The sequence below is a fragment of the Colius striatus genome, chromosome 2, assembly GCF_028858725.1.
Source record: "Colius striatus isolate bColStr4 chromosome 2, bColStr4.1.hap1, whole genome shotgun sequence".
Taxonomy (NCBI): Eukaryota; Metazoa; Chordata; class Aves; order Coliiformes; family Coliidae; genus Colius; species Colius striatus.
Genome location: NC_084760.1, coordinates 74,393,506 through 74,419,061, shown reverse-complemented (window position 1 = coordinate 74,419,061; position 25,556 = coordinate 74,393,506). Strand labels below are relative to the sequence as shown.

Genomic DNA, 25,556 nt, shown 5'->3' with positions numbered 1-25,556 from the left:
TACAGCACTCAGTGTAAAAAAGCAGACTATTTAAAAATAAATTGCAGATATGAAGAACTGATGCATTTGACAAGGCATTCGCAATCCTGCCTAAATTCAGGCCAGCCTCTCTTCATGTCACAAGCAGATCCTCCAAACAGAGAATAGATGCTTTTATTTTTTTTTGTCCTGGGTTCTGTTTAATAGAGGTATATCAAACAAAATGACTGTTTAGTAAGTAGGCAAGTGTTAATTTCACACTTTTCAAAAGAGAAAGAGGATATAAGAAATCAAACAGTTTGCACAAAGTCATGCAGAAAGTCTACTTTTGAGCCATTAATTTGAATACCAGTCTACTTGGTGACTGCCAAATCACTCTTGCCTTCTGCACAAACTAGGCAAGGAGCAGAGAAGCACGTTTAACAGGATTCTCTCTTCCCTTCCCCAAAACTCCATCACCATGTAGCCACTCGCCTGCCACGGACAGATTTTAGCACAGCATCCCTGAAGGATGAACTCCAGTTCTACAGAACTTATATACGTTTTGAAGGTGGTCCTAATGTCATTTCTCATTAAGGCATTACGGAAATTGTTGACAGGAAAACTATCGGCCAGAAAGAAGCCGACAAAGACTGATGTGGGAGATCCGCCGAAGCAGGATCCTGCACCTGCTGAGGGCAGCACGGCGATACAAAGAACCGAGTTCCGAAGTGACTATTTAGCTGCAGACGTAAAGATCAAAGACTCCCTTGCAACATCCAGGCAAACCTCAAACTAAGTACGTAGCTCCTGGGACTTCCACCAACAAAAGCGAGCAGTCACCGCTCCACCGGCGGCCCGGTAGAGCGTTTCTTATCGGTCCAAGCCTCCTACCTTTCACGGGAACGGCAAATTGCCGCCACACACTCGTATCCCCCTCCAGTTCGCTCCTCCAGGGCCACAGCGCCAGCACCTGTCACCTCGGCTGAGGCGTGCGACGAGCTCAGCCCGCCCAGTATTGGCCTCCCACAGCCGCCCGCCGCCGGGCGAGTGGCGGCCCTCCCCCCACCACCCTCCTCCCGCGGCCGGGACGAGAGGAAGGCAGCGGCGCGCGGCACCGGGGAAAACATCTCCCATTCCCTTCCTCCTCCCGCTGAGGATAAGCCCCTGTCAGCTCACCTCAGCCGTGCTGCGGCTCGGGCGGCCGGGACCTGCCAGCCGGCATGGCGTGGGGAAGAGTGGGATGGTCCTGCCGCGCCGCCGCTGCCGCAGGCTCCCGGTGGTGCTGGGCTGACACCATAGAGAGGGTGGCGGGACGAGAAACCTCCGACCGTAGAGCGGAAGAGCACTAGAAAGGACAGGGAGAGGCGGAAGTGACGTTGCCGCGGCGCTCGCGCACCCGGCTCTCGCTGGTGTGGGGCTGGTACGGCGGCGTGGCGATGCTTGCGGGCTGGGCCCCGCCGGCCGCTGCCGGCTGCACGGCGGCTCTGGCGGCAGGGCTGTCGCCGCTGCTGTGCAGGCTGTCGCCGTGCTGGGTGACGGCGCGGCGAGCGGCCGGGCAGTGGCCGAGCCCGTGCCTCCGGGTACCAGAGGCGGCGGAGGCGGCAGAGCTGATGCAGCAGGCACAGTCGGAACAGTCCCCCAGCGCGCCGCTTCGCCGTTACATCGTCTGCCCGCAGCTGGCGCGCATCGTGCAGCGCTGCCTGCAGCGCCCTGGCCACTCCGGCCACCAGCCCGTTCTGATCGAGTGCGCGCCCGGTAAGCTGCCCCGAGGCTCCGGCCGTCCGCCTTCCCGCTGCACTGTGGCAGTGATGCGGCGCCGCTCCGCCCGCCCCAGTGACCTTGTGAGGTCGGTATGAGTTGCCGCCTTCGCCACTATCCATGGTGAACCCCTGGCCCTACCCTCCCGGGGCCGCGGAGAGGCGGTGAGGCTGAAGAAGGGCTTTGCCCCTCCCGGGGTTTCGGGCAGGAGTGGCGGCTCCACTGCGTGATGGCGCTACCCGGGCCCGCCGGGGTGGGAGCCGTGCGCATGGTGCCCTCCTGGGGCGGCCGTTGGCGGCTGGCGAGGCAGAGCCGTGGGCCTGGGGTGGGTGCTGGTGGGCTCCATTTATACAAAACTTAGCGAAGAAACAGAGTCTGCTCAGTCTGGAGGCTTGAGTCACCGGTGTTAAAACTTTGGTGTAGTATAAGTAGAGATGTAAATTTCTGCCCAGGTAATATTTTCGGCTTTGAAAGCGAACTTCGTCTTTGTTAGTTAAAGCTTGCCTAACACTGTGGGCCATTACACGGCTATGTCTCTGCAGTTACTTAATGAGGTTTTTTACGTTTCTGCAGACAATATTTTACCTGTAGAGATAATACAGGAAAAGTTTCAAAGTATATTTCGGTTGGCAGAAGAAAAAGTAGTAGGAAAAACTCAAAACATTATTTCTACTGTTACTCAGTATCAAACTGTAATGCTGCTCAGTGTAATTCACTGAGCAATCTTGGGCTGCATGTAAATCTTATTTCTAACTCTTGTTTTCAAGTGTGTTTAAACAAACAAGTGATATTTTGTGGAAGTTGGTATGTCCCAAGTGGTGTGTTGGGAAAGTCACTGAAGGAAATAAGTTAAAAAACGCCCTGCAATTAACATTATTTAATTATTTATTTTAATGTGTCCCTTCAGGTCCTGGAATCTTGACCCGAACTCTGCTCAATGCAGGTGTTAGAGTGGTAGCTCTAGAAAGTAACTTAGCTTTTCTTCCAAACTTACAGGTACACTTTTTATTTAGTAGCACTTTTCTATAACTTAATTAAAGGTAAAATAAGAAATTAACCTAAAAATTATGTAACAGCTGTTGGATCAAAAAAGGAATTAGCCAGTGACTGTTACTGTAACATCTGAAATACCACTTAATAACAGTAAGAATTGTTTGGTTTTATATTGCATATTCTGTAGTGGACTCTTGTAATCAATTGGTGTAGGAACTCAAGTTCATAGTTTTCCAATGAATAGTTTCATGCATACATTTGAGGCTAACAGTAATCAGAGATATTGTAGTTGTGTATGTTAAAGCAAGTCTATGTGTAGCTTTCAGAAACTGTAAAAATAGCCTTAGTTATTCTGATTATCTCATGGTATTGTTTAATCTATTGTTCTGCAGTTTACTTGGTGATATTAAGACATTCACATCTGTTGTCTTCTCCTGTGCACTTTGGCTTTGTGTGAATTCAAAGGTGGTCAGACACATAGTTGCTGAAGTTGCACTAGAAGAATTGTGTTACAGTGCTGTGAAGCAGAGGTTTGGAACCAAAGACTTTCACCTGCCTTAAAATGTGTATAAGAGGCATTCTTTCTGTATATGTTGGAATTTCAGTTGTAAAACAGTAATTGCAGTGGTTTGCTTAATTGAGTGTGGCATTTTTGCAAAACATTGCAGAAAGTCTTGCTAATTTAAGAATGTATTTTAAAGCTCCAGTTGAACAGCACAAAAATGTCAAAATGCCCTGCACAATGAAGAAAGCTATGCTTTTTATCAACTATAATAAGCAGCTCTGAGATTTGATTCATGTTGACTGCGTAATGATTTTAGATAGTGCTTGAATATTTGTTGGCTTTTTTTGTGTTGGGTGCTTTGCAAGACAGTTCACTGCATTCTGATTTCTTCTACCAAAACTAATTTTTTTCAGTCCCTAGAGAATAGCCTGGATGGACAATTAAAGGTAGTTTATGGTGATTTCTTCAGACTTGATCCTTTGGTGACTCAAACAGCAAAACCACCTGCTGTGTATTCTGAAAAACTTTTTGAAACCATAGGGGTAGCAGCAGTTCCATGGAAAGCAGGTATGGGCATATGATCACACATGTTACAAATACCTTTGAAGAGTGCATAGGCAGCTTGGCAAACTCTTTGGGATTCGCTTGAGGTGTGTGTTCTATTGAATATATGTAATGGATTAATGGATACTATTTCCTACATTTTAGCTTTATTTAGGTTATTTGTAGCATCAGAAAACCTTTGTGGCAGTATGAAATCTCAGCTATTTTGTCGTCTTTTTTAAAGGTTTAGTCTAATGCAAACTGGGCTTAGCTTTGGCTAAAGTTTGAATTGTCATTCTTGAATGATGTGAGTTGACTGACTTAATTGTTTGCATTTTAGACATTAGCAGTAATGAGATTGTTTAGTATGTATTGCAATATTTTAAAGATACTTTTACACACTGTTGAAACAGATGTACCTGTGAAAGTTTTTGGAATGTTACCCCAAAAAAAGGAAAGGAATGCACTTTGGAGGCTTCTTTTTGCTCTATATGAATGCAGTTCCATATACAGATACGGAAGAGTAGAACTCAACATCTTTATAAGTGAAAAAGAATACAAGGTATGTGTAAGAGATTTTACAGGCAATAAGGAAAAAGCGTTTCACAGAACACAAAAAGGTTTATATTGTATAGTTATTGTTTCTTCCAGTTAATTTGTTTTTCTGCTAAATTTTTTGTAAGTCTTGGCTGTTTCCTACTTTGTTATGAAATAGTAGCACTGTCAAGAAACATTCTGTTGGCCTATAACCACAAATCATAGAAACATGAGGGCTGGTTCTTGAAAAGGATATTCAGCAGCAGACTACCTGCTTCCCATGCAACTTGTGAGATGCTTAAACTCTGTAGTGTGCTTTTGCAACAGAATTGTTTACTAGTTGCAGGTAATAGTTAATGAAGACTGAATTCTAAACACCTGGTGAAGAGGATTGGGAGTTACTAAATACCATGCTCAGTGAGATGTACTTGGCCCCTTGAGCTACTTCTGTATACGGTACTGAAGTAGCCAAGGCAAAATAGGAGTGTTTTACACACCTTTTTGTTAAGGTTCTGTACACAAAGGTGCAGAGCAGCTTTTTGGGTTATGTGTTCCTAATTTACACTCTCCCAAACTCCTAGAACTGTAGTTATAGTTAACAAAGGTGCATTTTCTTTCTGTGAAGCTGAAGTTCATACAAAGCCACAAACTTTTAATTACTTGGGGTAAGCAAAGACTTCCAGGTGTGCTTATTAAGTTTTAATGTTTTATTGTTAACCCTGTTAAATGAGAGTTGTGTATCTAAGCAAAAGCAATTGGAACATTCGTTTGGTGGGCTCTGTTGATTCTGTTTTGACTTGGGCTTTTTTGTTGATCGTATGATGAGTCTCTCTAAATCTATTACAGGAAATGAAATCTTCCTGCCGCAATTTAGTTATTTCTCTGCACTGTTTGAGAATAACCACAGAATTTTCTTTGTTTTGCTCTGAGAGTTTTCTGATCAGGATGATGACTTTGCAAACTACTTAGTGTTCAGTGATGTTTGACTTAATCTGCTTGTATGTCTCTTTGAGAATACTGTCTTATTAGTGTGAACTGATAACTCTGTCCCTATTATGCAAAATAAGATCCCTGTTTCTCTTCTTCCCCTGTTTATACAAAATATGATCCCTATTTCTCTTCTGTGTGAAATGTCTCTGCCTTAAAAGGGATCAGAAGATATGAACTGCCAATTCCTACACAGTTCAGTTATCCAAATAAATGCTGTGAAGAAATACTTAAGACAGCTCTAGTATCTTCTAATCATATGTTCTGGCAAGATTTTCTAAAATAACACAGAGTATGTATTTGAGGCCTAATGTAATTTTATGTTGGAATTTGAGATTTAACTATAACTTTCTTACCACTTGTTACATATATATAAGGATTTTGCTTAGATAAAAAGCATTTTTGTTGCAAAAACTAATATTGCTTCTTTCTTTGCCATTTTGTTAGGTATTAACAGCAAAGCCTGGGGAAATAAGAGCTTACCAAGCACTTACTGTACTTTATCAAGTAGGATGTGATGTTCAGCTTCTTCACAAGGTAAGGTTTTTTTTGTACCAGCTGACTGGTCACACTATGGATGTGCTTTTAGAAAAGGATTTATGGTGTTTTACTCTTCGAAACTCATGGGAAGCTAATTTGACATTTTAAATTTGTTGGAGAACTGTTGAAAACTTTTGGATGTAAAAACCTGAAGCAGTCATGTTTGGTGTGAAACTCTTTCAGATTATCTATGATGTCAGTATTTTCATTACAAGCTCAAAAACATTTATTCTCAGAAGCTGGTAGTTAAAAAAGAGGTGGTTGTGCAACAGGGTGAGTGAGCCCTTTCCATCTTGGTAAGGGTCATATGAGACTAGAGGACTGCTCTTCCAATTTTCCAAGTCTGTTCTTTCTAATGTCCTCTGTATTTCGTCATCATGTGTGCTTTTGACTTCCTGACCTGCGTTCAGCAGAAGTATTTTTTGGAGTTGTGGTGCCTTTATGTTCCAAGCAGGCCTGTTTTCTCCTGATAGTCAGTAACTGTCTTGCCTTGTCAAACATTCTATGGTTTAGTTTTAGAAAGTTTTCCATGTTGAATGTGAGAGACCACATGAGCATTAACTTTTATTTACCTTATGCTTTCTAGATTTATCTTTATTTCTGGTCTGTTTTTGTAGAAACCTACCTCGTAGTTTAAATGTTTTGCTAATCTAAGATTAAGAGCTTCACTTTGTATTGGTTTCAAAATACTTTATACCATGAAGTACAAATTAAGATAGATATTAAGGAGTTGAAGAATAAGATGATACTTGGTGGTAGTCATCTGACTAAGAGATGAAGAAGTGGAGGCATTCAATGTGTTTTTTGTCCCAGTCTTTAATAATACTGATAGACCTTGGGCTGTCTGGTCCTTAAGTCAGTGTGGGAAGAGTGACTTATTATTTGTAGACAGGTGGTGGATGTAGTTTTTCTGGATTTTAGTAAGGCTTTTGATACTGTCCCTCACTATATCCTTCTGGACAAGTTGTCCAGCTGAGAGATGAGCAAGTTCATGGTGCACTGGGTAAAGAAGCAGCTGAAGGGCAGGATTTGAAGGGGTGCAGTGAATGGGGCTGCCTCTGGCTGGTGACCAGTCACAATGGTGCTCCTTAGGGTTCAGTTTGAGGGCCAGTTCTGTTCAATATATTGATCAATCATCTGGATGCAGGAGTTGAGTGCACCATTAGCAAGATTTCAGGTGATACCAAACTGGGAGGTGCTGCTGACTCTAGTGAGGGACAAGATGCCTTGCAGAGGGATCTAGATAGAATGTAGCATTGGGCAATGATTAGTGGGATGAAATTAAAGAAGTTGAAATACCAGATTCTGCACCTAGGACAGAGTAATGCTGGGCACATGTATAAATTGGGAGAGGAGTGGCTGGAGAGCAGCCCTGCAGAAGGGAACCTGAGGGTGCTGGTTGACAGCAGGCTCAGTGTGAGTCAGCAGAGTGCCCAGGCAGCCAAGAGGACAAACTTCACCCTGGGGTGCATCACAAAGAGCAGAAACAGCTAGCTAAAAGAGGTGACTGTCCTGCTGTGTGCAGCATTAGTGCAGCCTCACCTTGAATACTGTGTGCAGTTCTGGAACCCACACTTAAGGATGTGAAGGTAATAGAATGAGTCCAGAGGAGGGAAACAAAGCTGGTGTAAGGGCTGTAAGGAATGTCCTGTGAGGAGTGGCTAGGAACTTCAGGCTTGTCTAGGTTTGAGCAAAGGAGGCTGAGGTGTAGCCTCATTCTCTACAGCTTCCTGAGGAGGGGAAGGGGAGAGGGAGGTGTTGAGCTCTTCTCCCTGGGATCCAGTGATAGAACTCCTGGGAATGGTTTCAGAGGTGTGCCAGGGGATGTGTGAGCTGGACATTAGGAAGCATTTCTTTACTGAGAGGGTGGTTGAACACTGGAACAGGCTTCCTAAAGAGGCGGTCATTGCCCAAAAATTTCAAGTCGGGTATCTGAACAATACCCTTAATAGCATCCGTGAATTTTTGGTCAACCCTGAATTGCTCAAGCAGTTGGACTAGATGATCCTTGTAGGTCCCTTCCAACTGAAATTATTCTATTGTAACAAAGCACTTAAATTCTGTAATGTATTTGTTCCCTCCTGTAGGAACCTTGGTCATCATTTGTAACCAATATGAAAAACGGGGCACTGGCAATACCAAAAAGCATGGTAAGATCATTGCGAAGGTGCAGCTAAACCATATTTAAGGTTAAAAGAACTTTTATAACAGTATTCACATAGTATTTCTTAAGAAGTTTCCTACCTACAGGAAACATGTAGATGCATCAGAAATGGGGTGAAGAATTGTTATTAGCTTAGAAATTGAAACCAGTATCTTTATTTTCTGTGATGAGAAACATAGTGAATAAGTGGCATAAAGGGATATAAACAAGTAAAGTGTTTTTCTAAAGAAGTTACTGACAAGGTTACATCTGCCTGCAATTAATAGCATGATCAATATGCTGCTGGATTTTATTAGAATGGTTATTAACATATCCATTATAGATTCTGTGTGCAAGTTGCTGAAGAATGAGTCTCAAAGCTTAAATTTCAGAATGGAAAAAATAGCTTATTTAAAGTTCTTAACTTTTTCTCTTTTAGAGAGGTAATGGTCTTCTTTTGTATAATAGAGGAATATTTATTTTTAATGCCAATACTGTAAAAGCATGATTTTTACAGTCCTCAGGAAACTGCTATGGTAACATACTGAGTGTTTGAAACATTACTGTATTAAGTGAACGTAAGTAACTGATTGTGCCTTACACACTTAGGTGTGTTGCCTTAAAGCCATATAGAGGCATATCAGATAAGATGTATTGTAATTGCCTTAGGAGAACTGTAAATGTGAGATCTATTGGATAATATATCCATTGCTATCAATACAGAAGTGTATTTTTTTCAGTTAAAGACTCCAGTTCCTCCCAGTTTCCTAATATTCTCAATTTGCAATATTGTCTTAGTGTTGCTCTCAAATAATTCTGTCTTTATATACAAAAGGCAGGTAGTTGAATTGATCTGATACTGTGCATATTACAGGAATACTACAAGCCATATAATGTCTTGAGGACTCATATCAAGCTTGTATTTCAACTAAAAAATTCAGTCTTAAAAATAGCATACATATTAACACTCTGGTTTTCTGTTTCCTGTTTCCTTCCTTTTTTTGAGGATGGGAAAGGTAAAGGCTCTGTATTCTAGAACAAAATGTTAAAGCTTCAACTTCCAATGAAATTATCTTGCTAAGACTTCTAAAACTCTATGAAATGATACTGGTAGCACAAATGAGACACTCTTAGGTAAAGGCAGACACTGTCTTAAAAATTACTTTTCAGTTACTTGTTTTGTTTTTCTTACAGTGTCTGCCAAATGATCATTTCTGTTTGGTACGACTGACTCCTCGGCAAAACCTTTTTTCAAGAGGCTTGAAGTCCACAAATTCATCTACCTTTATTTTCATGGTGAAACAGTGTTTTGCTAGACCTAAGTCTAGACTTACTGATAGATTGAAGTAAGTAAGAATTTAAATATTTTTTTTATTCAGAGAAATATAGGGAAATTTAAAATATGTTCTCAAACAGAATTTATTTGCAGCTTAACCACTGCTTTCTTTTTTTAAAAAAAATTAATTATCTTCATCGAGAACAGAAGATTTTTGTAACCCACAGTAGATTATTTGGGGGACTTTTCCTGGCCTGTATTCACAGATGATAAAAACTTGAGGTTTGACAGGAAAGTTGAGAAGTATTTCGAATGTAGATGTGCAGTAATTGTACTGCCAATGGTGGTGAGGTCATGAGTCTGCAAGAGGTTTTCACTCACAGGCGTAAGAACAAAGTCACCAAGAGTTTTGCAAGTATAGAAATTAAAAGCCAAAAAAAGACTTTCCATTTATAACAGACATCAAAGTAATGCTGGTGAAAACAGGTGAAGATTGTTGAAGGTGCAGTGGGGATGCCCTCAAATGGCTTTTTGTTATCTAATTTAAAAATTAGACTTAAGACTTACTTACAAATTATGCAACTCTTTTAAATTATTCTTTTTAGTATTACACTGGACTTTGCTATATGATTAGTAGATTCCCATTTCCCATAAACAGGAAGTGTTTGCAGTCTGGACTTCAACTCATTAATGAAAACGATACATTTCTTATTTGATGATAATAGTTTATAGAAGTTAATTTCCAGGAAGGAGATTAAAAAAAAACTTGAACTAATAAATTCCAGTAACTCATTTAGCAAAAACAAGTGCAAAGAGCCTTAATGGATTTCTGTTTTCAAGGTCAGTGGTGTATCTAATCTCCACTCAATCCTTTGGCCAGGAAGTGGAGCGCTAACCCTGAAGGCTTTTAATGTGCATCTTCTATGTATTTATACATCCTTTTTTTGTCTGAGAAATGGTCACATTTAGAAAAGATCTAGTTTTCATAGTGATGATGTAGATGGGAAGACAGTGGATATGTCTATTTACATATACAAGAAAATACCTAGAGGAGGTGTAAGCCATACTAACTCATGCTATACTGAATCATCTTCTTGAAGATGGCCTTGGCTTTCCTTTCCCAGGCACTGAAGAATAATATTTTTTTTGTGCTGTAATGTCTATTACTGACTTACCCAGTTGGGGCAGAAGAAGGAGGGAGGGGAGTGCCCACCCTCTAATGAGGAGCCTTCTGTGGTTTGGTGGTGTTTGTGTCTGCTGGAGGCCTTATTTGATGTTTATGTGCCTTACTAACGGAAGATTCTTCCTGTTTGCGGTATGGATTGAAAAGAACTTGTGTTGTAGGGAGAAGTTAACTTCTTCTAGAAGCTGGGAAAGTGAAACTGACCTTGAGATACTGTTTCTTGTTCTTTTAGTTTTCACAGAAATAAATTAATTTTTGTTTATTTGTTTTAGTTCATGGAGCTTGGACAACAGTGTCAAATTGCTGAGAGAGCTAGAAATTCCAAAAAATGCTGAAACACGTAACTTATACCCAGAAGACTACAGACGACTTTTTGAGGCTTTGCAAAACTCTGATATGTTTACTGAAACCTGGTTCCATGATGAAGTCTTGGACAATATAAGGAACATGAACTTATAATTCTAAAGCTGCTGTCTTTTAGAAGAACATCTTTGCTTCTGGAAGATTACTTTGATAAGAAATGATTCAAATAAAAACAGAGATACTGTTAGATTATTTCCTGTCCTAACAGGAAAATAAATTTAGCAAGTAAAAAGAGGCCTTCTACACAGGATGAAAGTAATAGATTCACAATCCTATCTAGAATGGACAGCTTTGCATCTTTTACAGGAGCATATTGGTCACCAGCTGCTTAGGGATGTACCACTTAAATGTAACTTTTTGTTATACTGCTGTATATTTACAACATTTGAAAAAAAACCCAGACCAAATATCATTATTTGCGTGTTTTGTATTTTAATGCTCAGTGATTTGAATGCCTTTTCACAGATTCACAAAACACATAGGTCTGTACAACCATTGAATCTTTTATATTGGCTCCTGATCTAAAAACCTTTCAGTTTAAAGTCAACATAATATTAATAAATCAATAGAGCTGTGTTAAAACAGCATGATAAAACATTGGCTGAGAGTTGTGGCGGTTTTGGTGTTTTTTAACTAAAGATTGTTATCTCTCTGGGGAGAAAGGATGTATCAACTCTTTCTTTTGAAAGTTTGTGAAGAGGACTGGGTGACCTGTTCTAATTTACAATCCACAAACACATGTGTGCTTATAGGCTTTATTTTAAGTCTAAAAAACAAAGTCACCAGAACATTCAGTGCTGTTTGGGGGGAAAAAAGTCATCTTGTTTGCAACCTTTGTGAATATGTATTTGATTAATGCGTATTTTATGTACAAAATAACTTACTTCAGAAGCATATGATATTAAAATCCTTTTTAGCCAAAGTCATCCGTAATGCAAGCTGATCTTACTTTCTCTTCCTATCTTACCTTGTAACTGTTTTGTTGTTGGCCAGTAGTGCTGGCAAGCTGCACTGGTTTGTGTTTCAAATTATCTCCTCTCGGAAGAGCTATGGCCAGAAAGAGGCTGGTTTTAGCACAGCATGAGTTAGTAAAATGCATTTTTGGGTGAGGGAGCCCTGGCACAGGCTGCCCAGGGAGGGCATGGAGTCTCCTCTGGAGGTCTTTAAAACTCATCTGCATATATTCCTCTGTGACCTGATCTAGGTGGACCTGCTTGAGCAGTGGGGGTGGACTAGATGATCTCCAGACGTCCCTTCTAACCCCTATCATTTTGTGATTTATTGATTTTTTCAGGCTTTGGAAAACAGCAGTGATTAAAACAATGCAAACCCAAACCCGTGTTTCTTAAGCATGGTTTGAAATACAGATGTGACAAGCTAGAAGTAATTCTACTTTTTTCAGTCTCCATAGATAGTAACTCTCTTATCTACTGGTCTACAAGAATGCAGTGTTCCCCTTGTCCAGTTCCCCCTACTACCACCCCTTGAATCAAATACCTTGCTCTTGTTGCAGCAAGATGTCTTAAGTCAACATACCAGGAGAAGTATTCAATCATAAAATACAAGACTACTGCTTTCTATATATATATATATATAAACTTCTTTAACAGTGTGCTGATAACAATTCAAACATGAACTGAAAAAAAAAAAAAAAATCACTGAGTTGGGTTTTTTTTAATCTGTTTGAAAATGGCATTTACTGAGCCAATGCTGAGACTCCCGTGCTAACAGCAGGAGTCTGTAAGTGGAAGGAGTATTGTGTAAATGGGAACTTGAAATGAGGAGATTTAATGCTAATCAGAACTCTTAAGTGTCTAGCAATATGTTTAGCCCTGATCACAAGTGTGACATGAAGAGAACAATGTCATTATAAAAATGGTTTTGGTATTGATGGAAAACCAGTGAAAATTACTGATGTGCTTGAATAAATAAAGGTGAGTGAAATGTAAGTAGATCTATAGATTTGATTAATTGATGCTATCCACTCAGTACTTTGTACTGTTGCAGGTTTACATTCTTTTATAGGATAATGTTGAATGAAAACTTTGCTGAAATTGTAAATTGTATATAAAGGCTTCTTACATATTTTTGTTAGGATTTTTAAGCAACTGTACTATTTATTTTCCTTTGCTTGCTTGCCTTTGCTGTCTTCCTTGAAATGTTGATGGAGAATTAAGCCAACATCTCTGCAAGTATTTTTGATTGCTGTAAATGCAAAGACAGAACTTGCAGCTAGGAAAACTATATAAATTTAGGTTAATATTTACAGTTTAATAACTCTCAAAAGATGCTAGTCAAAGTGCAAACAAAACTGCAAATTCTCTCATAAAATGCTAGGCCTTCTCAGAAGAGAAGATCTTTATGCTAACTTTGAGACCAAAAGGTTTGCAGAAACAACTTTTATCATGATGGGATAGCAAAGTTTCCCATTTCTGAAAATGCATCAATTTGCGAGTGAGTTACTGTGCCAGGTACAGTAAGTAATAAAAAGTATTTTGAAATTAGCACCAACATTTGAAAATGTTGCACAATTCAGGTTTTTTTACATGGGTTTGTATTGTGACACTATAAGATATAAAGGAAGAGATCTTTAAAATCATATTAATTAGCTCCAAGTTTTTGGGCAGGTTTCTTTCTACCTATGCTTTCCTGTCTTTGTGATCTTGGATGAGATAAAGGTTGCAATATGCATACTTAATCTGCATATGGTCTGCAGTATGGCATGTTCCTTTCAGTTGTTTCCTGACTCTGGGGTTTTAGTGTCTTCTATTTTTGTCTTTTTTTTTTTCCTTTTTTACCCCAAAGACTGATTTAATTTGTGAACCTCTCAAACATGAACCACACAAGATTTCTAGCAAGTAGAACTCTTCAAGTGCTGTTCCCACTTTTCAAGTCCTGTTTCTTAGAGGAATTGCCAAGAAAATGGCTTTTGGCATGCCACATTAAAGCAGCAATATATCATAGTTTGTATATTGATTGTAACTTCAGAGGTGCTAAGTCTTTTTTAATGTCCCTCGTATTTTTGCCATCCATCTGCCTGTAAAAGAAAATTACATGACTGTGATGGCAATAGCATAGTTATACTAAAATCATAGCAAACACAACTACAACCAGAAAGGAACTTTGTCCTTATGATGCTCAGTTAATGAGAAATTTTGCCACTTGGAATCAGATCAGTCAAGTTGGATTCTACAGTTAGTTTGGTTTTGAACCAGAAGGAGGGTTTGTGACCTAGTACTAATTAAAACAGTAGATAATATGATAAGTTGTTAAGGTGGAATGGATATATACTGTATACTAAGCTTGTTCAGCATTGGATAGTTCAATAATTGCAGATTAGCCTTGAAGGTAATAATGACAATGTTGATAGCAATATCAACATAAAACTCAAGAAACAGATTGCATGGTGTAGTTTTAAGTTGTGTAAGCATGATGGGGAAAAAACTGAGGCTTCCAGAAAAACATGTTTAATTAATTGTTCTGGTAGGCTGAACACAGTCTATGGGGCTGTGGATTGCAAATTCCAATCTAAGCTTTGCAACCCTTTAATTAGCAAAGCTGTACTTTTCTTCTGTAAACACAAAGAAAATAGAAATAACAAGAAACTTTTCCAGAAAGGACAAGTCAGTGGGAGATGTCTATTCACTCACATTATATCCTTGCTCAATACCTATTGCGTCTTTCCTTCTGCATGCTGTTTAACCTGTCACTGCTAAAATAGACACGCTATCTAAGCTTAGTTAAGATACACGAAATGGAACAGTCAGTTACCAGTCAATTACTCATAATGTAAGCAAAACTTTTAACATTTGATGTAGTTGATCCTATTGGTAAGATACCAAATAGACAAACAGCTAGGAAATTAATGCTGATGAATTTCATAAGCTTGGTTTTGCCAGCTGAAGTTTTTGAGGCAGAAAAGACTCAAAACTGGAAAGTTTTTGTAAAGCTCCTAGTGAAAACCAGGCAAAATCTATTTAACCATGTGAAATGTATTATTAATTTATGCTTAAAATGCTTCTGTAGTGAGGTTTTTTGGATTTTTTTAAATTTTGCATTCTAGAATCAATTTTTAACTGGCACACCAACATTAAAGGTGAAGAGACCTTGTCTAGACATTCCTATGTGTTCATAAAAAAATCTATCTGTACTTATAAGCCTTCAACTAATTACTTGATAGCTATTCTATGCAGTTACCAACACAGAATTTTTTTTTACTAATCCAAAATTAAACATTTTGTGTTTTGAGCCATGCTGTGCTTTCAGAAAAATCCAGTTTTGTACCATGTTGGTTGGAATGGGTATCGCACATTTGACTAAAGAGCAGGATTTGGATTATTTCATTATTGCAGTTCTTTCTGTAAATTCATGTTGTAAAACCTGTTGTTGTGAGATAGAAGACCTGAAGTTCCACTATGGTGTCTTGTTTACTAGCAGTAAGGAAGTGTGACTAATTCAGCAGCAGCCACAATTAAGTGGTATTTCCCACAAAAGTGCCTCTATTACATGCCTTGACATCTGCTTCTGTCCAGAATATGTAATGCATTTCAAATAGCTGTTGGGAAGTCTGACCTGTCTAGATCAGTGGATTACTTGGTCATATAAACCCTACATACTAATAACAGGGATTAATTAAATTAAATATAGTCAAGGACCAAATGACCATATATAACCATAGTATCATTGTACTTGTCAGAAAATACAGACTGAGGTTTTCAAAAACATTTGAGTTGAGCATTCAGTTGATCAGCATTGCTCAAAGACTATGTTGAACGGCCATCCTATGCAGGCCAGTCTAAATGTAGATAACCAGAATCACCTTTCCAGGCTATTCTTACAGTTGTGGAAATATCCAACACTGCACCGGTGAAAATGGTTATGCTGTGTTTAAAAGCTTATCTATACTAGAAAAGCCCTTATTACTACAGTTATGTTGTCATATGACTTGAAATGCAATGTCAGACAAATTGTCCTTGGCCTTCCATGGCTTATTTCACTGTCCAATTAATGCCAAACAGATGAAAGCCCCTTCCTTCTGTTGTTACTGTGTTTATGTTACAACTTTTGGGCTATGCCTGCTAACAAACTCAATAGAATAGCATAGAATGAGAAACACAGAATATTAAATAGGTGAAGGAGTAAAGAAAACAAGACAAATATAGAGGTAATTGTTTAATATTTTAATATCTGTTAAGGGTAATTCTTAGAACATCGCACTAAATCACTGTAATTGTCCACTTCTAAAAAAATTGTTAGGGCAACTAAAGAAAAGCATAGTCATGTGCACAGTAAATAGCACATAGTAATGTGCTTATTAACTGACAGCCAGATGCTATCCCATCTTTTGGTAATGAATTACGTCACTGCAGCATTTAAGTGAATTTCAAAATATATTTGCCATAGAAATTTGGTGGCTTGACATAGCTTGGTTCTTCCTAATAGCACTATTTTCGATACCCATATTGGCATTTCTGACTCTCTAGTTGCAACTTGGATAAAAAAAATTGCAGACTAAAATAATCATTGCTGAGAACAAAAATGTGTCTGTTTTAGAAATGAAAAGCTATTTTGCACAACTGTTAGGTCTGTCAGTGCTCTTTGATGGGATGATTTAACATTTCAAAACACAAGCCCTAACTACTTCTATAGGCATAATAAGGAAAAACAGAGGAAGTCTACCTGCAGTTTAGCACATTTGGCCTGTATCACGAATGTAATGTCATAAATGAATGAAAGCTACATAGACCCATATGGAAGGCACTTATTTCATGAGCTTTGAGCATCACCATTTCAGAGTGATGTTCTTTGTTAATTGTACAAGTGTTTTGCTTTTCCCCTGTGTCATGGTTCAAGCCAAGATGGCAATGAAGCACTGTGCAGCCACTTAGCTGCTCCCAGTCCCCATGCCTCCATAGGATGAGGAGAACGAGAAAAGAAAATGAAGACCCATGGATAAGATGAGAACAAGAATAATAAATAAATTAAAATAAAATATAATAACAGTAAGAAAAATAAAATATAATAATAGTAAGAGAAACAAAATCCAAGGAAAAGACAAATTATGACAATGAAATTGCACACCACTGATGCCCCTGTAGTGATCTGCCTCCTCCCAGTCAAACACCCCAGTTTCTATACTGGGCATGATGTCTCCTATCCCTCCCCCTTGCCCCCCAATTCAGCCCACTCACTGGCTCAAAGGTGAGAAATATAAAGAGTCTTGATGCTTGTACGCATTCATAGAATCACAGAATCACAGGGGTTGGAAGGGACCATTAGAGATCATCTAGTCCAACCCCCCTGCAGAAGCAGGTTCACCTAGATCAGGTCGTACAGGAACATGTCCAGGAAGACCTCCAAGGAAGGAGATTCCACAACCCCTCTGGGTAGCCTGTTCCACTGCTCCGTCACCCTTACAGTGAAATAGTTTTTTCTTATATTTAAGTGGAACTTCTTGTATTCCAGCATCATCCCATTACCCCTTGTCCTGTTGCTAGCTACTATAGAAAAAAGGGATGGCCCAACCTCCTGACACTCACCCTTTAGATATTAGTAAATGTTAATAAGATCTCCCCTCAACCTCCTCTTCTCTAGACTGAACAGCCCCAGTTCCCGCAGGCTTTCCTCGTATGAAAGATGTTCCAGTCCCCTGATCATCTTGGTGGCCCTGTGCTGGACGCTCTCCCTCTCTCTTGAGCTGAGACGAGGCCTCCAGATGAGGCCTCACCAGGGCAGAGTACAGAGGGAGAAGAACCTCCCTTGACCTGCTGGCCACACTCTTCTTGATGCACCTCAGGATGCCATTGGCCTTCTTGGCCATGAGGGCACATTCCTGGCTCATGTTTAGCTTATTATCAATCAGGACTCCCAGATCTCTCTCTGGAGAGCTGCTCCCCAGCAGTTTGACTCCCAGCCTGTACTGGGGCATGAGGTTGTTCCTTCCAAGATGCAGGACTCTACACTTGTCCTTGTTGAACCTCATGAGGTTCCTCTCTGCCCAACTGTCAAGCCAGTCAAGATCCCACTGAATGGCACCACAGCCTTCTGGGGAATCAGCCAGTCCTCCCAGTTTGGTGTCATCAGCCAACTTGCTGAGGGTACGTTGTCTTCTCAACTAAGTCGTCAATGAAAATGTTGAACAAGAGTGGCCTCGGAACCAATCCCGGAAGAACTCCACTGGCCACAGGTCTCCAACTCGTTTCTGTCCACTCATCCAAGTCACACTGCTTGAGCTTTCTGATGAGGATGTTATGGGAGACAGTGTCAAAAGCCTTGCTGAAGTCAAGGGAGATGACATCCGCTGCTCTCCCTTCATCTAGCCAGCTGGTTATGCAATCATAGAAGGCTATCAGGTTGGTTAAACAGGATTTCCCCTTGGTGAAGTCATGCTGACTCCCCCTGATAACCATCTTTTCCTTCATATCTTCAGTGATAACATTCAGGATGAGTTGTTCCATCACCTTTCCAGGGATGGAGGTGAGGCTGACCGGCTTGTAGTTTCCTGGGTCGTCCTTCAGTGTTTAGCAGCGGGCCCACATTCCCCCTCGTCATCCTTCTGCTGCTGATGTACTTGAAAAATGCCTTATTACTGTCCTTAACTTCCCTGGCTAAATTTAATTCTAGAAGGGCTCTAGCCTTCCTAGTTGTACCCCTGCATGCCCTGGCAATGTTCCTATACTCTTCCCAAGAAGCCAGCTCCTGTTTCCACCTCTCATAGATGGCTGCTTTCTGCCCGAGTTGTCCCAGCAGATCCTTGTGCATCCATGGAGGCCTCCTACCTCCTTTCCTCCTTTCTTGTGTATTGGGACACACTGATCCTGGGCTTGGAGGAAGTGATGCCTGAAGATTGACCAGCTCTCATTGGCACTTCTGTCTTCTAGAATTATATCCCATGAAATTCATCCAAGCAGATCCTTGAAGAGGCCAAAGTCGGCTCGCCTGAAATCCACGGTCACGGTCCTGCTTTGTGTTCTGCCTCTTCCACACGGGATCTTGAACACTACCATCTTGTGGTTGCTGTAGCCGAGGTTGCCTCCAACCTTCACATCCCCAACCATGCACTCTTTTATTTGTCAGTACCAGGTCCAGCAGCACACCCCTCCTTGTTGGTTCCTCGATCACCTGCGACAGGAAGTTGTCGTCAACAATCTGTAGGAACCTCCTGGACTGTGTGTGCTTGGCTGTGTGGCTATCCCAGCAAGTATCAGGGTGGTTGAAGTCCCCCATGAGGACCATGGGTTGTGACTGTGCAGCAGCCTCAACAACTTCCTCCTCCTGATCAGGTGGCCTGTAGCAAACTCCTACAACAATATCCCCTGCCTTGCCCTGCCCATTAATTTTTACCCATAAGCACTCTACCCACTCCTCATCCCCACCCAGGCACAGTTCACTACACATTAATTGCTCCCTCACATAGAGAGCAACTCCACCTCCATGCCTTGTCAGTCTGTCTTTCCTGAACAATACATAACCCTCCATGGCTGTGATCCAGTCATGGCAGCTGTCTCACCATGTCTCTGTGACTGCAACGAGGTCGTAGCCCCGCATCCGCACCCACATCTCCAGTTTCTCCTGCTTATTCCCCAGGCTGTATGCATTGGTGTAGAGGCAGTGTAGGGGCTTACTCAAACACACAGGTTTCCCTGGGTGGGTGCAGGAGTTTCCTCCCCAGTTTGGCTCAGGGTGGTCAGCCTTCTGCATCTCAGCCCAATGTGCAGATGAAGGGCACTTGCATTCCCTGTCCTGCCCTGTTTCCCAGCTAGAGGGGACAGCTTGTTCTATTTTGCTTCTCCCTTCACCCCCCAAGTCCCTTGGTCCCAAGTTTGGTAGCCTACTCCCAAATATCCCAGTGTCCTTACAGGAGAGATGAATCCCATCCCGTCCTATCAAGCTGTAGTCCCCAAGGAAGGATCCATTGTCAAAGAACCCAAAGCCTTCCTGCTAGCACCTCATGACATCATTCATACCTGCATGGAACATAAGTAAGGAGTAATAGCCTGCATCCCTGATAAGCCGTGGCCACATCCCCAATCTTGGTTTGTGGCAGGTAGCACACTTCTCTTGACTCCCTATCTGCTCCACAGGTGGGTCTCTCAGTGCCCCTTAGCAGCAAGTCACCCACAACAAGCACCCGTCACTTCTTCCTACGGTGTCCATTACCTATTGTAGGTGGAGCAGCTGGTGGGTTGTTTGGTGGGTTGTTTGATGGGTTTTCACGTTTTGGAACTTGCTCCTCAAAGTCCCTTGTCACCAGTGTCTCATACTTGTTTGTAGTGGGCACTCTGGAAGGAGGGCTTTGAAGATGAGCCTTTGTCTTTCTTTTTTTCTTGTAACTAGGGTCCAAGGCTTGTTAGATTCACTGGAGGCTTGCACCTGATTGTGGAAGCCTCCGTCTTTCTCCACCTCTGCCCCTCTAATACTACAGAGTCTACTCAGAGTTGCCTGCAGCTCTTTCACCAGGTGCTGCAGTTCCTGAACTTGAGGGCACCTATGACATATAGTTGCCTCAGAAGCATAGGTCCCTAAGCAGCCTAAACACTCCCTGCACTCCGCCTGGATTGAAGCTTCTCTACTAACCGGCTCTGTCTGGGTTGATGCATCGACCTTCACCTGGGTTTTGTCCACCTGAACCTTGGCTTTAGTCCTCAGGCGAGTGCTCACCATCTTTCTAGGTTCAAGCTGGGGCACTTCTCTGACTTCTGTTTCTTTAAGTGGGCCGTGAGGTTGTTCCCTGCCCAAACTGCCACGCAAACTGCCACCACACTCCTGATCGCTCATGATCCCGGGGGATGATTAAATCCCCTGCGGTTGCTGTGGCTCCGCCTCCCGGCAAGACTGTCCCTGTCGTGAGAGCTTCCTGGTCCTGGTGGCTCTCCTTGTTTTTCCTCCACTCCCCGTGCTCCAGGAACTCCTGGATTACCATAATCGGCTGCACAGCCACGAATAAATGAGCCTTGCCTCCGCCGTGTGTCCTGCCAATAAAAATAACCAAAACATCCCTGTGTTAGCAACATTCTCTTCAACATAACCCCGAAATATAGCCCTGTAGCAGCTACTAGAAGGAAAGTCTCCAATCTAGTTGAAACCAGGACACCCTGTCATTTATCTGCTGCCTCTAGCTGATGTCTCTAACAAAAAACAGCAAGGGATACTCAATGCCAGAGCTTGGATGCTGAGCTTTGTATTCCGATCATAATGAGAAATACGTCTAGATGCTAACTCACAAGTAAAATGTCCTGTTTTGGGATGAGTTTTGACAGAATTATTATTGCATCTCTTCCTTGTGATCCAAACATTAGTATTTGATAATGAACTGAAAGGTATATAATCTGCAATGAATGTGCTTATGTGTGATGAAGCCCCTGCGTGTTATCTATCTTCTCCACGGTGGTTTCAATGTCCCATCAGTGAATAAAAGCCACTGACAAATCCTTGGGTGTGTGAAATGTGTTCACCTGATTCGTGTCAATGTGAAGCAACGCTGGGGCCCCGGGGTAAAACGTGATCTTTGATCATTCTGTTCGTTCTTGCATAACCGCAGGCTTAACAGAAGACCTAGTCCTTTTAGTAACAGTATGGTGTTTGCAACCTGTCAGGATGACTCAGCATAATTTGGTTACCAGTTTATTAAACTGGTTTTGTTGCTGGTCGTGTGATGCGGGGCAGAGGAAGTCTATTGGGCGCATGCATACGAAATAGCTATGACTATGTATTAACCTAGGAAATATAAACTGAAACTGGGAGCTGTGTGGTGTGTGTCTTGGTTGAGCAGAGACTCCTGGCGCATCCAGCGCTGTTTGCTTTTTCGCTTAATAAATTTTAAGTTTAATTGGAATCCTGTTTGAGACGAAATCATTTATCACAGGTGTTAGGACAAAATGAGTGTGATTTTTCCTTTGTGGCACATTGAAGGCTGCAGTGAACTTGCTGTGTTTCTGTGCATCAGCTGCTCAGCTGGAGGGGCTTTCTGGTTTCCTGCAGCCCCTGTGGAGGACACAGCCCTGGGCTGGGGCTGAGGAGAGCCCGGGGAAGCTTACCTCATTACAAAGAAACCTATGAATGGTATGCAGCCTCCACGTGTCCTCATGCTTTTATATTCATATGAATTTTTTTCCACTTCTGTCAGTGCTGACCCTAGGTCAGTATGGAAATAAAGCAGTAATGGTGCTGCACAAGGCTAACATCACATGTGTCAGAAAGGTGCCCAGTCCCATGCTTAACAAGATTTGCGATTATACATTTTCTATCTGCCTCCTTCCCTTCAAAATCAAACCAACCCACAAAGTTACAGAGGAACTGAAGAAAACCCCTACTCCCGATCCGTAATTAGCCACAGAAACACTGATAACCATTTTGTTGAGCATCACAGGGTGATGTGTTAATGAAAACTACTAAATCCCCTTTCAGGTAAAGGGTTACACTCTGTCTTGTGGCCTCTTAGTACGAGAACTTGTTTCGACCACGAACAACGTGCCCTGAAAACGCACCTCTTCGCCCAAGTCCTGAAGATGGGAGCCCGCTGGGGCGTTCCTGACCCTCAGTTAAGATGGCGGCGGCTGCAGCGCCAGGTCACGTGGCGCCGAGAGGCGCGGCCTCGCGCTCTCTCCGCGGGGGCGCACGAAGCAGGATGGAGTCGGTGGCGCTGGAGCGGTTCCGCAGCCGAGGCAAAGGCAGCGGCCTCCGCTCCCGCCGGCAGCTGCAGCCCGGAGAGCTGCTCTACCGCGACCAACCCTTCGCCCACATCGTCACCAAGGAGCTGCTGGGCAGCGTCTGCGACCACTGCCTGCAGAGGTACCGGGGGCGAGAACGGGGACGTTTCAACAGTGTCTCATGCCGGCCCCGCCCGGCCAGCGCCGCCCCTTCCGCTGAGGGGGGGCGGGGCTGTGACGCCTGCGTGGGCTGCGGGGGTTTCAACTCGGTGTGCTGGGGCCCGTGTCGCGGTGGTGGGTGGGCAGGCAAGTGGGTGCTAGGGCTGAGGTGTGCTGCGTGCCGCTTCCTACAGCTCTTTCCAGTGTTATTAAAAAGTTGTTCTCACAGAATATCTCTTCTTGGGCGCGGGAAGTTTGGCCAAAGGTTTCCTGGGCAGGAGTCGGCGGTGCCAGCGGCGGCGTTTTGGCGGCAGATTCCCCCTCAGGGGCCTGGCGGGGGCGGGGTAGCTGGTGCGTGGGCCTTGGTGAAGAGCCCCTGTGACTGGGGACAGCGTGATCGCCCCTGCTCTGCTAAGAACTGCCTGAGTGGTGAGGGGAAAATTTCACACCCGCTGTAGCCCCGTAAGGGAACTCTACATGTGACAGCGTGACGGAGTTCTCTGCTGCGCAATGCTCTGCCCTGGGCTTCCGCAGAGGTGACAACACTCATTTCGTGGCAGCATGAGGCGGCTGGATTTCCTGTCGTGCATATGCTGTGTATAAGGAGCACGTGGTTTTGAGAGATGCATTGAATAAATGCCATCCTTCTATCGTTCACGTCCTTACAAATGAAAACTGACAAACCCACTGTAGCTTTCTGTGTTTGTTTTAAAAAAAGCCCACGTGTGACAAGTTTCTACACTTCAGCAATTTTCCAGGAAGATAGACTGTGATAGATCTGTTTGTAGTATATCTGTATATATCTGAAACATATTGGTAGGTAATCCAAAACCATGTATAATTACCAAGACTTGAGAGTGTTCTAAGTTGCTGTGAAAAAGTTCACAGGCCAATTTAAATGACTCACAGATCAAATTTATTAAGCAAGCGGCAAATAAGCAAAACAGTGCTGGGCAGCCGGGAGACTCTGCTCCACCAACGGCGCGCGCCCCCTCCCCCCATATCAGAGTCTTTTTATACTGTCCTTATCGGTGGGGTGCATCGCTCCCTGGTGCACTCTGCGCATGTGCCCGTCTTGTTACTAGGGGGTCTTCTTCTGCCTCCTGGTGGTCGTAGGGTGGTCGCTGGGATGAAGTCAGTAGTCTTCCTCTAGTGGCCCGCTCATGAACTCTTCTCTTGGCTCTTATCAGCTCATGCGCAAACTATTGTACCTGCTATATGCATCTCAGCCAACTGCACCTGTGTACATTGTAGGAACTTTACGGTTAAAGTTTTACAAGACTTTTACAATGACTTTAAACGGTTCCTTGCACAACTATTCTTTCATGATTTGATTAACGAACATGACCTCTTTCATTACAAGAGGAAATTATTTTTTTTCTTTTTGGAATTATTTAATGTTTTGCTTCTTGAAACATTTCCAGTGTTTTGCTTTGTGTCCTCACAGAGTGTCTTAGCTTCTGTTTAAAGAAATGGTAATATGACCCTTATTTTCCTAGAAACAACTTTAACAGTTGTATTCGAAGTCATACTTGCATCTAACCTCAGTGTATGAAAAAACAATCAAAACAAAAAAAGATTTTTAGCTAATATATCTGTAAAGTCTGACTTATGACACTAGGTGGTGACATCAGGGTGGTGACTGCATAGCTTTTCAGCTTCCAGTTGTGAGAGGCTGCAGACTTAAGAAGACAGGCTGCATGTAGCAATAGATGGAATGCAAAGGAATCTGAAATGTTTGGATATAGAAGTGAAATCAGGGCAGGATTTGTTGGGAGAAATGGTGTTACCAACTGTATATAATTTAAAATTATGCATTTGTGAAAGTTTTATTTTTTTTCTAAATAGTGGTATCAGGTAAGTTAAAGAAACTAAAACAAATTTGTCACCAATCTAGCTTCTATTGCAAAATGTGCTATGACTAGACAGAATTTAAAGATCAAGACTCTACAATCTAGCTTTCTTCTTATCCATCTTCTTACAAATGGTAGTGACTTATTCAACAGACTTTGTTAAATTAGTGATACATACATACATACATAAGTGCCTTTATTTTTTTAAAATGTATGGTGAAGCATGACTGAAGTGGGATGTGGAATCAAACTGTTTCATGAATCTGGTTTTCATGTAATAATACAGTGTCATCTTTGTTCAAAGGTGTCAGAAAAAACATTACTGCTCATTTTCAGACTACTGAAAGTCAGTCTACTACCATTCCTGTTTTTCACTCTGATCTTTAGGTGGCAGTGCAAGAACAAAGTTAATCATGGAATGGTAGGGGTTGGAAGGGACCTTTAGAGATCATCTAGTCCAACCCCCCTGCAGAAGCAGGTTCCCCTGGATCAGGTTGCATAGGAACATGTCCAGGAGGGTCTTGAAGACCTCCAAGGAAGATGACTCCACACCCTCCCTGGGCAGCCTGTGCCAGGGCTCCATCACTCTCACAGTGTAATAGTTTAATAGAACTTTTTGTGTTACAGCTTCATCCCATTACCCCTTGTCCTGTTGCTAGATAGAAAAAAGGGATGTCCCAACCTCCTGACAGCCACTATTCAAATACTTATAAATATTAATAAGATCCCCCCCCCCCCAGTCTCCTCCTCTTTAGACTAAACAGCCGCAGTTCCTGCAGGCTTTCCTTATAAGGAAGATGTTCCAGTCCCCTGATCATCTTGGTGGCCCTGTGCTGGACTCTCTCCAGAAGTTCTCTGTCCCTCTTGAGCTGAGGAGCCCAGAACTGGACACAGGACTCCAGATGAGGCCTCACCAGGGCAGAGTAGAGGGGGAGCAGAAACTCCGTTGACTTGCTGGCCACACTCTTCTTGATGCATCCCAGGATGCCATTGGCCTTCTTGGCCACGAGGGCACATTGCTGGCTCATGGTTAGTTTATTGTCAAACAGGACTACCGTGTCTCTCTTTGCAGAGCTGCTCTCTAGCAGGTCAATTACCAGCCTGTAC

The 25,556-nt window shown here is 42.3% G+C and overlaps 3 protein-coding genes and 1 long non-coding RNA gene across 9 annotated transcripts in view; 2 read left to right on the top strand and 2 right to left on the bottom strand.

Annotated features, from left to right (window-relative positions):
• Nucleotides 1-1,448, bottom strand: part of CNST (consortin, connexin sorting protein) — a 50,639-nt gene extending 49,191 nt beyond the window's left edge. Inside the window, exon 1 of one of the 3 annotated variants that reach the window (XM_061991089.1) lies at nucleotides 1,138-1,448. The gene's annotated coding sequence lies outside the window, so the exon portion shown is untranslated. The remainder of the gene's footprint in view (nucleotides 1-1,137) is intronic. The other 2 variants (XM_061991090.1, XM_061991088.1) reach the window with 2 other exon arrangements.
• Nucleotides 1,359-11,715, top strand: TFB2M (transcription factor B2, mitochondrial). The gene is made up of 8 exons (XM_061991095.1): nucleotides 1,359-1,716; nucleotides 2,627-2,715; nucleotides 3,631-3,784; nucleotides 4,174-4,322; nucleotides 5,732-5,821; nucleotides 7,912-7,974; nucleotides 9,162-9,313; nucleotides 10,699-11,715. Exons 1-8 carry the CDS (start codon nucleotides 1,398-1,400, stop codon nucleotides 10,883-10,885), a joined length of 1,203 nt encoding a protein of 400 aa, XP_061847079.1. The 5' UTR covers nucleotides 1,359-1,397; the 3' UTR covers nucleotides 10,886-11,715.
• LOC133624990 (uncharacterized) lies at nucleotides 11,202-22,627 on the bottom strand. 2 transcript variants are annotated; one of them, XR_009818275.1, is made up of 3 exons: nucleotides 22,276-22,627; nucleotides 19,949-20,760; nucleotides 11,202-18,910 (listed from the first exon to the last, which is right to left on the bottom strand). It is a non-coding gene; the product is annotated as an uncharacterized LOC133624990 (long non-coding RNA). The 2 variants fall into 2 exon arrangements; XR_009818274.1 differs by having other exon boundaries at nucleotides 11,202-20,760.
• Nucleotides 22,341-25,556, top strand: part of SMYD3 (SET and MYND domain containing 3) — a 419,799-nt gene continuing 416,583 nt past the window's right edge. Inside the window, exon 1 of one of the 3 annotated variants that reach the window (XM_061991091.1) lies at nucleotides 22,341-22,579. In XM_061991091.1, the coding sequence (XP_061847075.1) occupies nucleotides 22,416-22,579 (164 nt within the window). In that variant the 5' untranslated portion in view covers nucleotides 22,341-22,415. The remainder of the gene's footprint in view (nucleotides 22,580-25,556) is intronic. The other 2 variants (XM_061991092.1, XM_061991093.1) reach the window with 2 other exon arrangements.